The sequence below is a fragment of the Prionailurus viverrinus genome, chromosome B3 (genome assembly GCF_022837055.1).
Source record: "Prionailurus viverrinus isolate Anna chromosome B3, UM_Priviv_1.0, whole genome shotgun sequence".
NCBI classification, from domain to species: domain Eukaryota; kingdom Metazoa; phylum Chordata; class Mammalia; order Carnivora; family Felidae; genus Prionailurus; species Prionailurus viverrinus.
In genome coordinates, this window is record NC_062566.1 from 57,842,030 (window position 1) to 57,854,739 (window position 12,710).

Below are 12,710 nucleotides of genomic sequence, written 5' to 3' on the forward strand. Positions count from 1 at the left end.
TTAAGTAATACAATAAATGACAACTTTATACTTCCATAGATAGCAATATCATTCCTCTAAAGATTTAAATTAAGAATTACAAATTTTTTTAACGTTTACTTTGAAAAACTACACGTGCACACAGGAGCAGGAGAGAGAGAGAGAGAGAGAGAGAGAGAGAGAGAGAGAGAGAGGATGAATGGATGGATGAATGAATGAATGAATGAATGAATCCCAAGCAGGCTCTGAGATACCAGCGCAGAGCCCAATGCGGGGGCTTGATCCTAGGAACCATGAGATTGTGACCTAGACTGAAAACAAGAGTCGGAAACGCAAATGACTGAGCCACCCAGACACCCTAAGGATTATAATTTTTGAGCCCAGACTGAATTACTATTACAGAATGGTCTAAAGAAATGAAGTTAACACTCCTCCCAGTGCTTAAAAATTCAAAGCTCGGGACACCTGGGTGGCTCAGTCGGTTAAGCGTCCGACTTCGCCTCAGGTCATGATCTCACGGTCTGTGAGTTCGGGCCCCGCGTCAGGCTCTGCGCTGACCGCTCAGAGCCTGGAGCCTGTTTCAAATTCTGTGTCTCCTTCTCTCTCTGACCCTCCCCCGTTCATGCTCTCTCTCTGTCTCAAAAATAAATAAACGTTAAAAAAAAAAAAAATTCAAAGCTCTTAGAATACCCAGTAAAACAGAATTCATCAGGTTGTGTACATATTAATGTATGAGATAAGTACTCACAAATCTCAGATATTGTCCATTTGACTAAGTTACATAGCAGTACATACACTGAAGCTACCCCATAACAAAAGATGCAGTTTTTCTTGAAGATTCTTTAGCCTTTGAAGATCTTTTCAGTGAAAAATTTCTGTGAAACTATAATAGTAATCAAAATAATATGAAAATACAATTTTATAGATATTTACTTTATGCTATAAAAACCTCAAGGGTAGGGGGTGCCTGGGTGGCTCAATCAGTTAAGTGTCTGACTTCAGCTCAGGTCATGATCTAAGAGTTCATGAGTTTGAGCCCCACATCCAGCTCTGTGCTATCAATGCAGAACCTGCTTTGAATCTTCTGTCCTTGTTTCACTCTGCCCCTCATCTGCTCATGTTCTGTCTGTCTCTCTCTCTCAAAAATGAATAAACATTAAAAAACAAAACAAAAAAATTCAACGGTAAAGCTAATCAAATTATGTATATAAATACCAAAGGATAAATGCATAAAATAAAATGTAATCATGGAGAATTATGAAGAAAAATTAATAGGAGCTATAAGACACTGAACAGAGATGAGAAAAGATCAGAATAGGATAGGATGAAAATAACTGGATTCTAGTCTCAGTTCTGCTATTGCCTGCATGACCTTGGGTAAATAATTGAACCACTGTGCCTAAGTTTCCTCATCTGTAAAACAGAGATAATACTTGCCCTATCTTTTTCAGTGTTGTTATGAAGGCCAGATGAGAATATATATGAAAGGGATGGGATTTCAAAGTTAAAGTGCTATATAAGGGATTATTAGGTTACTACCTCATTTCTGTTAAGCCAGTAAAATCACCTTTATGTCATTAAGGTTAAAAAACAAAACAAAACTAAAAGCATGATTTGAAATCACACTCTCTTGTCATTATAGAAGAATCTTGTCTGTGTTCTGTGCTGGCAGCCCAGAGCCTGCTTGGGATTCTCGATCTCCCTTTCTTGATGCCCCTCCCCCATTCATGTGGTCTCTGTCTCTCTCAAAACAAACTTAAAAAAAAAAAGAATCTTGCCTGTGATTAGTCAACTAACAGATTATACACGCTTAGAGCCTAATTAACATGGCTTTAATATTTGAGAAATAAAGTTTTTTATCTGAAAGTAAAACAAGTGTATTATGGAAAATGCAGAAACTTCAGAAAATTGAGGCAAAAATAAAAATTGCTCACATTCTTACCATCCAGAAATAACATATTTTAGTGTAGTTATTCTGTGCATGTGTTATACATAAATACACACATTCTTAAAAACACAAATCAACCATATATATATATACACTTAGACATTTTATTAGCCTGCTTTCTTATATCATGAACATGTCAATGAATATTTTTTGCAACTCTTTTTGTGGTTACAAACTAATGAATATATTTCTAAGGCATGAGATCATAATTTCTAGAAAGATAAGGTACATACCACTGACTGCTGGTGGGAACGCAAACTTATCAATTTGGCAGTACTTATATCATACCATGAAATTGCGATTTCCTTGACAGAAAATCCCAATTTATGCAAGGAGGCATATATATAGTTAACTAATGCAGTCACCTCTGGAAAGGGGGCCAGGATGACACAATGAGGGATGAAAGGAGGAACACTGCCACCTTTCACTGTATATCCTTTTGTACTATTCCCACTAATGGCTCACATAAGCAGTACTTACCAGAATTTTATCAGCTTTGGCTTCACTAATGCCCTTAATATTTATTAGTTCCTTTTTTGGTGCATAGGCAACAGCCTCCACAGTATGGAATCCAGCTTCTTCCAATTTCTTCACATCATTGGCATTTATGCCACATTGCTGCAAGTGAAAACCATGGATAAATTTAAGCTTCAGTTCTCTCATCTGTCTAATATGGATATTGGCCCTACCCATTTCAGAGCTATTTTGAAGAACTGTGATATTATATGCAAAAGCTGTGAAAAGTATGCTCTACATATCAGGTATTTAATAACAAATTATCAACCTTTTCATTCTGAAAAGAAAATTTTAAACTAGCACTATCCTATGTATCCTATGTATCCATCATGAAACGGGACCAAACCAGTAACTCCCAGGCACTGGGAATAAGCCCGCAACTCTCAAATTTTTATGACTGGGACTCTAAATGAACGCTAAGACCCTGGGTCCTAAAAGGCCACCTTAAAATCAGTGTTTCCCAATGTTTTCTACATCAAGCACACATAAAAAATGATTGACAGGAAAGCTCTGATCTAACAACTGACCTTAAAAATGGGAAAAACAGTATGTAAGCCAATTTGACAATAAATTCTATTCATTAAAAAGGGGGGGGGATTACTTTTGGTTGGGGACTCCTATACCACTTCTCAAAACAAACCACCCAAAGACACCTCTTCCTCCCTATATTACTAGGTTAGCTTTGGTTTTATTAGTCACCAAAACCATGACTTCTGAGACAATATCGGTTAATGGCAGAATATGCATGTATTTGCAGGTCAGGGAAGGTTTGAGAGAGGGGAGAGAATATTATCTGTCCATAGAAACAAGCTCTACTAATATTTAAGCAATAAGCAAAACCCATATGTCGGTATAAGGATGCTCATGGTAACAAAAGTTGACTCTGAACCCTGTAATGTTTAACACAAACCTATTTAAATTAACTTCTGGAGTCTTGAAGCTTAGCTGGGGATGATAGGAATATGTGTAAAGAGAAGAATGAAAGCTTTCTCTGCTTTCCCTCCTACTTCTTTCAGCCTATGTCAGCTGCACTCACACCGGGGCCTCTGCACAATGGGAAGAAATAGTACAAGGCCGCAGCTCTGGTACTTGATGCTCTTGTGCAGTCCTGAATTGGACCTTGGCTCTTATACCTTAATAACCACAAGTGCTTCTCTCTGATCATGACAGCTGTCTTGCTAGTAACTTCAGCAGATACGGGTCAATGGAGAGACAATGGTCCTCTCTTTTCCCTGCAGAGCTGGCCCAGGCCACTGTAATTCCCTGGATAGCAATTTCATATGTAGTATAAACATCACAGAGACTCCATCATGGGACCCATAGACTCCTTAGGTTTTGACAACGCAACTCTGAGAAAGAAAAATGATAAAGTAGAAGAATTCTTAACAAAAAAGATCTGGCCAGACATGCTTAGCAACCATGTTAAGCTTTCCACAGGATCCTTGACAGTATTTCTAAAAACTCCAATTTAGGTCTTGGCCTTAGGCAATAAACCAATGGTTTATGTAAAACCTGTGATTTCTCCCAACAGGTAGAAGACACTAATCCTGCATTATAATCTCAAAATTAGCAACAAAGCACATACCTCTAATCGAGATATAGGTTGTGGGCCAAAGCTCTCTTCTTCCACTGAAGTATCTGCATTTGCTTCAAGCTGCATTTGCATAGCCATTACTCAGCATTCAATACTGAAAAATACAGACGGCCAGAGAGTACAGAACTGTAAACTTAGTTTTGCAATAAATCTCTGAAGAATTATTTGTTAGGCTTTTGGTCTAATCACTGACCTACCCACGGCAGGAAAACGAACATATATTCATCACCCTTTCCCTTCCACCTAGCTAGTTGTATCAAAAAGAGTTTAGGAGGAGCCAGAACTAGTCTGCTTCATAATGATGCACAGCTTAACTAGACCAACTATATCCCCAGCTCCCCTGCTTCATAGGTAGGAAGGTAGGGGCCGAATCTTATTCCATTGTTCCCTTCCAGCAAGTAGGGATTGGGGGTGGTGGGACAGGAGTGAAACGAAGGTACAGAATGACTATCCATAAGCCAGTGATAAGACAGTGGGCTGAAATGAGAGACATACTTCCCATCTTAGCCAAGGATAACTTGTAGTCACATATTCTGCTTCTAACAGTAATGTATGAAATTCGAAATTTAAATATCACCATTTTAATCATTCCAGACTTGAGTGAATGCCTAAGTGAATAAATAACATTCAAGTACCCTGCTCAGTCTGAAATCTTCCATATGAGCAATAGGCCTATACCTAGTCAGATTATTATGATAAAAGAGTTAAGATTGCTCAGGTTGAAAAGAACTGAGAACAGGGGCGCCTGGGTGGCGCAGTCGGTTAAGCGTCCGACTTCAGCCAGGTCACGATCTCGCGGTCCCTGAGTTCGAGCCCCGCGTCAGGCTCTGGGCTGATAGCTCAGAGCCTGGAGCCTGTTTCCGATTCTGTGTCTCCCTCTCTCTGCCCCTCCCCCGTTCATGCTCTGTCTCTCTCTGTCCCAAAAATAAAATAAACGTTGAAAAAAAAAATTTTTAATAAAAAAAAAAAAAAAAAAAAAGAACTGAGAACAAAAATTTTTCATGATCTTCAGATGTGTTAGTAAGAGTGAAAAGTCTTAATGTTCACAAGAATAAATGAACTTAAATCACACCAAAACAATCTGGACAATTTAAATCAGGATTAATTTAACTCAAAGGATAACACATATGAAATCTCCATTCTTCAAGAATGGACAAAAGATGACCATTTGTTCTTTTTTCCTTTATTTATTTATTTATTTATTTATTTATTTACTTACTTACTTACTTATTGTTTTTATTTATTTTTGAGACAGAGACAGAGCATGAACAGGGGAGGGGCAGAAAGAGAGGGAGACACAGAATCCAAAGCAGGCTCCAGGCTCTGAGCTGCCAGCAGAGCCCGACGTGGGGCCCAAACTCACGGAGTGGGAGATCATGACCTGAGCTGAAGTTGGACGCTTAACCGACTGAGCCACCCGGGTGCCCCTCTTTTTCCTTTTTCTAAAATTGAAATATAGTTAACATACAGTGTCACATTAGTTTCAAGTATACAACGTAGTGATCTGACAACTCTATACTATGCTAAGGTCACCACAGGTATAGCTACCATCTGACACCATACAACACTATTATAATACCACTGACTATATTCCCTACGCTGTACCTTTTATTCCTGTGATTTATTCCATAACTGGAAGCCTGCACCTCCCATTCACCTTCATCCATTTTGCCTATCCCTACTCCTCCCTTCTGGGAGCCATCAATTTGTTCTCTGTATTTATGGGTCTGTTTCTGCTTTTTGTTTATTTTTGTTTTTTAGATCCCACATATAAATGAAATCATAGCATACTTGTCTTTCTCTGTAGGACTTATTTCATTCAGCATAGTACCCTTTAGGTCCCCCCATATTGCTGCAAACGGGAAGATCTTAAAGTCTGAGTAATATTCCACTGTGTGTGTGCGTGTGTGTGTGTGTATACATACACACACACACACATGCACACACACATATACATACTACATACTACATCCACTTTATCCATTCATGTATGGATGGACACTTGGGTTGCTTCCATATCTTGGCTATTGCAAATAATGCTGCAATAAACATTGGGGTGCATATATTTTTTCAAGTTAGTAGGGTTTTTTTGTTTTCTTTGGGTAAATACCCAGTAGTGGAATCACTGAATCATATGGCATTTCTATTTTCAATTTTTGAGGAACCTCTATACTGTTTTCCACAGTATCTGCACTAATTTACATTCCTACCAACAGGGCAGGAGGGTTCCTTTTTCTCCACATCCTCACCAACACTTGTTACGATTATTTTTTAAGATTTTATTTTTAAGCAATCTCTACACCTAACGTGGGACTCGAATTAACAACTGTGAGAACAAAAGTTACATGCTCCCCTGACTGAGCCTGCCAGGCTCCCCTATTTCTTTTCTTCCTTTTTAAGTTTATTTTGAGAGGGAGAGACAGAACAAGTACAAGCAGAGGGGGGCAGAGAAAGAGAGAATACTAAGCAGCCTCTGCACTGTCAGTGCAGAGCTAGAAGTGGGGCTCAATCCCACCAACAGTGAGATCATACCCTAAGCCAAAATCAAGAGTCAGATGAGTCCCTCTTATGTTTTTAATTTTAGCCATTCTGACATGCTGTATCATTGTGGTTTTGATTTGCATTTCCCTGATTAGTCATTTGAGCACATTTTCATGTGTGTTTGCCATATGTATGTCTTCTTTTGAGAGGACCATTTATTCTTTTTAATGTTTATTTTTGAGGGGGGGGGGAGAGAGGGGGAGAGAGAGAGAGAGAGAGAGAGAGAGAGAGAGAGAGAGCAAGCAGGGGAGGGGCAGAGAGAGGAGACACAGAACCTGAAGCAGGCTCCTGGCTCTGTGATGATAGCACACAAACCATGAGATCATGACCTGGGCTAAAGTCAGAAGCTTAACCCATTGAGCCACCCAGGTGCCCCAGCAGAGATGACCATTTGTTCTTGATTATTTCAGATGCAGATCTCTTAGATAGCAGGTTCAGCATAATGTGTGTCTATGATAATGCTAAATATCAGAATCACCTGAATGCAAACATTCATAATTTATGAAAAAGATGAAACTGCAGAGTAATAAAGGATGGTCTTTTCTTTTCCTTTTTTTAGGTTTATTCATTTATTTTGAAAGAGAGCTCACAAGTAGGGGAGGGGAAGAGAGGGAGGGACAGAGAGAAACCCAAGCAGGCCTATGCCCAACATGGAGCTCAAAGTGGGACTTACAACTGTGAGATCAGGACCTGAGCTGAAATCAAGAGTGGGATGCTTATGGAGCACTTGGGTGGCTCAGTTGGTTAAGCATCCGACTTCGGCTCAGGTCATGATCTCATGGTCGTGGGTTCAAACCCCACGTCAGGCTCTGTGCTGACAGCTCAGATTCTGTGCCTCCCTCCCTCTCTGCACCTCCCCTGTTTGCACTCTCTCTCGCTCTCAAAAATAAACAAACATTAAAAAAAATTAAAAACCAACCAACAAAAAAAGAGTGGGATGCTTAACTGACTGAGCCACCCAGGTGCTACAAGAGTCCAATGCTTAACTGACTGAGCCACACAAGTGCTCCAGGATGGACTTTTCAATAAACAGTGCTGGGTTAATGGGAGAGCCTTACAGAATAAGAAAAACATATACTCAACTTCCAATTTGATTACAGATCTTCATGTAAGAGGTAAAACAAAGCTTTTGGAATACAGGCAGATATCTTCATGACTTTGGGATAAGGATTTCTTAAAATTTATTTTTATTTTTGAAAGAGCAAAAGTGAGGGAGGGGCAAAGGGAGGGGGGCAGAGGATCTGAAGTGGGCTTTGTGCTGACAGCAGCAAGCCAGATGTGGGGCTTGAACTCACAAACTGTGAGATCATGACCTGATCCTAAGTCTGTTGCTCAACTGATTGAGCCACCCAGGTGCCCCAGGATAAAGATTTCTTAAACCGGATATATAAAGCAATAACCAAAAAAGAAAAGGCTGAAAAACTGGACATTTAATCTTAAGACTCTATCAAAAGATACTATTAAAAAAATGAAAAGTCGAAAGAAAGAAAGAAAGAAAGAAAGAAAGAGAAATGAAAAGTCATGGGCCCCTGGTGGCTGAGTCAGTTAAGTTTCAGACTCTTGATTTCAGCTCAGGTCACAATCTCACAGTTTGGGAGATCAAGCCTGCGTCGGGATTCTCTTGGAATCCTCTCTCTGCCCCATTCCTACTCTGTCTCAATATAAATAAACGTCTAAAAAAAAAAAAAAAAAAAAGTCAGGGGTGCCTGTGTGGTTCAGTCAGTTAAGCTTTGGACTCTTGATCTCAGCTCAGGTCATGATCTCATGCTTCCACGAGATCAAGCACGGAACCTGTTTAGGATTCTCTCTCTTTCTCTCTCCCCCTCCCTCGCTCACATGCATATATGCATGTCCTCTCTCTCAAATAAAATAAACTAAAAAAGAAAAGAAAAAGAAAATGTAAAGTCAAACTATAGTTAGGGGACAAGATATTTACCACCTATACAACCAAGAACTGATCGTTAGAATACATAAAGAACTTCAAATCAGCAAGACAGATAACCCAATAGAAAAAGACAAGATATCTGAACAAGCACTTCACGAAAGAAGATATCCAAATGGCCAATAAACATAGGAACTAACGCTTAATCTTATTAATAATCAGGAAAATTAAAATCCAAACCATGAGATATTAGTATATGGCACCAGAATAGGTAAGATTAAATAGACTGAAAATATCAAGAGTTAGCAAGCATGTGAAACAACTAAACACTCCTACACTACTGGTTTGAATGTAAATTGGTACAACTTTAGAAAACTAACATTAAATGTGAAAGCTGAATATAGAAAATGCTATGAACCAGGAATTTCAATACTCTGTACTAATCAACTGAAAAGCATACATGCGTGCACCAAAATGTACACAGGAAATGTTCTCAGCAGCCTTTCTCATTAAAACAGCCCAAAACTGGGGCACCTGGGTGGCTCAGTCGGTTAGGCATCCGACTCCGGCTCAGGTCATGATCTCAAAGCTCCTGAGTTGGAGCCCCTACTACGGCTCTCTGTTGTCAGCAGGAGCCTGGAGCCTGCTTCAGATTCTGTGTGTGTGTGTGTGTGTGTGTGTGTGTGTGTGTGTGTGTGTGTGTGTGTCTCTGTCTAAAATAAATATTAATTTATAAAAAGACAAAGAAAAGAAAAAAAGCCAAAAACTGGAAACAACCCAAATGTACACCATGGGCAGAATGAATAAGGAATTCAATATAGCAACAGGAAAGAACTATTGCCTTATGCAAACATATATATAAACCAATAGAATGTTGAGGAAAACCAGACACACAAAAATATAAACAGGATTACTCATAAAAAATTCAAACAGGCAAATTTAGTTAATGGTATTAAGAGTCAATATAGTGGTTACCTTTTAAGAGAAAAGGAGACATACTAGAGGGGTAACAGGAAAGGCTTTGGGAGTGCTGACAACATTCTAGCTATTGACCTGAGTGGTGACTACACACGTATATTCTTTTTGAAATAATTCACAGAGCTGTGTACACTTCGGATTTGTGCATTCTTCGATAAGCATGTTACACTTCACTTTACAAGGTAAAAAACCTCACTACGGACCATTCCCTAGGCATCGCGTGAACGGCCTTCCATTAGGTAATGAAAACACCTTTTTGGAAACTGGAGGCTGGTACTTTGTAAGTAAAATACGGTATCATGGAAAGAGGACTGACCAGAGATCCGGAACCGCTGGCCCGGACAGAAACAGCTGTGGCATCCAATCACTACACCTCTCTGGATCTCGGCTTTCTTGCCCCCCCCCCACCCCCCACCCCATAAAATGGGTGTTAGAAACGAAGGCCTCTAAAAGGTCCCCTGCTCCCAGCTCTGGAGCCTGGGGTCCGCCACCATTTTCGCCACAAGCTCGGACGGTGGGTTGGGCCCGGGCATGCCCCTGCTCCACCCCGCCAACTCCGCTTTCTCACTTGGCCCCACGAGCCCGCCAGGCCCAGGGCCGGCTACGGTCGGGACTTACCCTGAGGCAAAAAGGAATCGAGTCCGCGCCTAACACCCTCACCCTGGTACGCAGCGCTCCTCGCTCCCACTGGCTGCGCGCCCCGACTTCTGTCCGCTGGCTCGGTCCGCGCCCGGCTGGGACGGACTCCAGACCCCTTCGCTTCCTGCCCACTTCTCTACTCCCTTGTTCTGGCCTTCTTCACACAACCCAGGCGAAACTCAGCTCCCAACTGCGTCCCTCCGGGTGCGTCTCCGCTCTCCTCAGACCTCGGTTTCAGGCCACGGCGCGCGCGGAGAACTGCAACTTTCGGAGATCCCGCCAAATTCTCGGGCTGGGTCACGTCAGCGTCAACGTAACGTCTCCCCGCCCTCCTCGGCTCTGCCTTCCAGCCCCTTCGGACGCTGCTCCCGATCCTAGAGATGAGCCTAGAGAACTTAACCTTGCATGATGTTTTGAACTTCCCTCTTCCATTTACCTCTGAAAACTAACTCAAAGTTTGGGAGTCGCCCCCTTCTTTTCTTTTACCAGACCGAGGACTACAACTCCCAGGAGGTAGTGGGGCTGTCCGGAGACTCCATCTCCCAGTATGCACCGCCGGCGCACGCCTGTTTTAGTGCCTCAGTCCCTCTAGGGAGAAGCCTGGCCCCAGAGAGCTATTCTTGATTTGCTTGTGAAGTATCTAAACCTGAGCGTTAGGCACTTGAGATTGCTCTGAACTTCTGACTCAAATTCCCGGAGCCTGGCGTTTTCCAGGCCCGTGGAGGTGATGCGGCTGAGGATGCTCGAGTGGACAGGTGGAAGTGGAAAACTAAGCTAGCGAAGGGAAGAAAAATGGCTGAAATATTAATCAAGCCTTGGTATTTTACTGGAGATTTGCAAGACTCCAGAGGAAGGAGGCATTGATTTTGAGAAGATAAACTTTATCATGGTTTACTGGAAAGATTGACCTGTGATTCTGGTTTTAAAGAGTGAATGGAGTTTCCTGGACCAAGAAGAGGAGATGAAAGAAGCAAGGATATCAATTTGGGCGTGGAAATTAACGACATGGTCAAGGAATAGTATTGTCTGATGAGGGAAGAAAAGTATCGTGGAGTCGCTGATACTGGAAAGTTAACGTTTAGTTCGGGTTATGAGGGAACTTAAGGACATGTCTGGAACTTTGTGGTCTTTATTCTATAGTTGATGAGGAAGTCATTTAAAGTTTTTGAGCAGACGAGTCCTATGTTGTTGTTTTTCTTCCTGCCCCCCCCCCCCACTACTACTTTATTTGTATCTCTTCCCCCCCCCCCCCCAACTACTAGTTTATATTTGTGGAGTGCTTTAAAGTTCATAAAGTTTTTATTTAATCCTCTCATCATTGTGGCAGTGAAGGAGAGATTTTAGGGAAGTAAGGACAGCAAAAACTGTTAGCTGTTGCAATATTTCAGACAAGTGATGAAGTCTTGCTTGAGCTGGAGCAATGACAGACTCAAGAAGCATTCTGGAGATAGAATCAACCTAACTATGTGATTACTGATAGTACCTGGAGATAGTAGTGAAGTGCCTTCCATACCAGAGATACCCACCTTTACCTCTCATTCTTCACACATCTTCCTTAGAACATCTGCAAACCCACAGCCCCTCTTGGCTGAATGAAATAATATGTGACTTTGACCTTTCATTAAAATCCAATTCCTGTGGCTGTGTGGATGTCAAACCAGAGAAACCCCATCTGTAGAAAGATTAAGAAATTGAGAGACTGAGAAAGTAAGACAGAAACAATTCTGAAATCTGACCGCTTTCCAGATATTTCCAACTTCTCAGGGTCCCAGAAGCACTATGAGATACTTCTATGTTCCAATAAATGTCCCTTCCATTTCTTCTGCTTAAACCAGTTTGAGTAGTTTTCTGTTTCTTTCTTCCAAGACAACCCACTACACACTTATAAATAAGAAAGCTAGATTTATTGCTAACAGTTTAAGCAATCCATGTGAATATAAATGTGTGATTGAAAAGTTTTGGGTAGGGGCACCTGGGTGGCTCAGTCGGTTGAGTAACCAACTTTGGCTCAGGTCATGATCTCACGATTTGTAAGTTCGAGTCCTGCATTGGGGTCTGTGCTGACAGCTCAGAGCCTGGAGCCTGCTTCTGATTCTTCCTCTCTCTCTGCCCCTCCCCCACTCATGCTCTATCTCTCTCTGTCTCAGAAATAAATAAACATTAAAAAAAAAAAGTTTTGGATATAGGGGTGCCTGGGTGGCTTGGTCGGTTAAGTGTCCAACTTCGGCTCAGATCATGATCTCACAGTTCATGAGTTCAAGCCCCATGTCATTCTCTGTACTGACAGTTCAGAGCCTGGAGCCTGCTTCAGATTCTGTCTCCCCCTCTCTCTGTCCCTCCCATGCTCATGCTCTGTCTCCCTCTGTCTCTCAATAATGAATAAACTTTTTAAAAAATTAAAGAAAAGAAAAATTTTGGATATATCCTAAATTACAATCTGAATGACCTATCTGAAATCTCAAGGAAGTAACCTCTAGTAAAACCAAAATTTAATCATCAGAAACATAATCTTTTGTCTCAAGGAAAATAATCTCATGGCATAGGCAGCGTGGAGCATAGAAAGGGAAATCCACTGTCATGTCCAAATGATCCAATTGAGTAGTACAAGGATGATCCAATATTAGGAAATCTAT

At 41.2% G+C, this 12,710-nt stretch overlaps 1 protein-coding gene across 3 annotated transcripts in view; it reads right to left on the bottom strand.

The window, feature by feature from the left end:
• The window catches only part of RAD51 (RAD51 recombinase), a 40,714-nt gene extending 30,327 nt beyond the window's left edge, over positions 1-10,387 (bottom strand). Inside the window, exons 1-3 of one of the 3 annotated variants that reach the window (XR_007152985.1) lie at positions 10,057-10,386; positions 4,029-4,131; positions 2,408-2,545 (exon numbers count right to left, since the gene is read on the bottom strand). Coding sequence is in view for 2 of the 3 variants with exons in the window: in XM_047862800.1 (XP_047718756.1) it covers positions 2,408-2,545; positions 4,029-4,115 (225 nt within the window). In the remaining variant the exon portion in view is untranslated. Of the gene's footprint in view, positions 1-2,407; positions 2,546-4,028; positions 4,132-10,056 lie in introns of all 3 variants that reach the window. The other 2 variants (XM_047862800.1, XM_047862801.1) reach the window with 2 other exon arrangements.
• Positions 10,388-12,710: the final 2,323 nt, after the last annotated feature.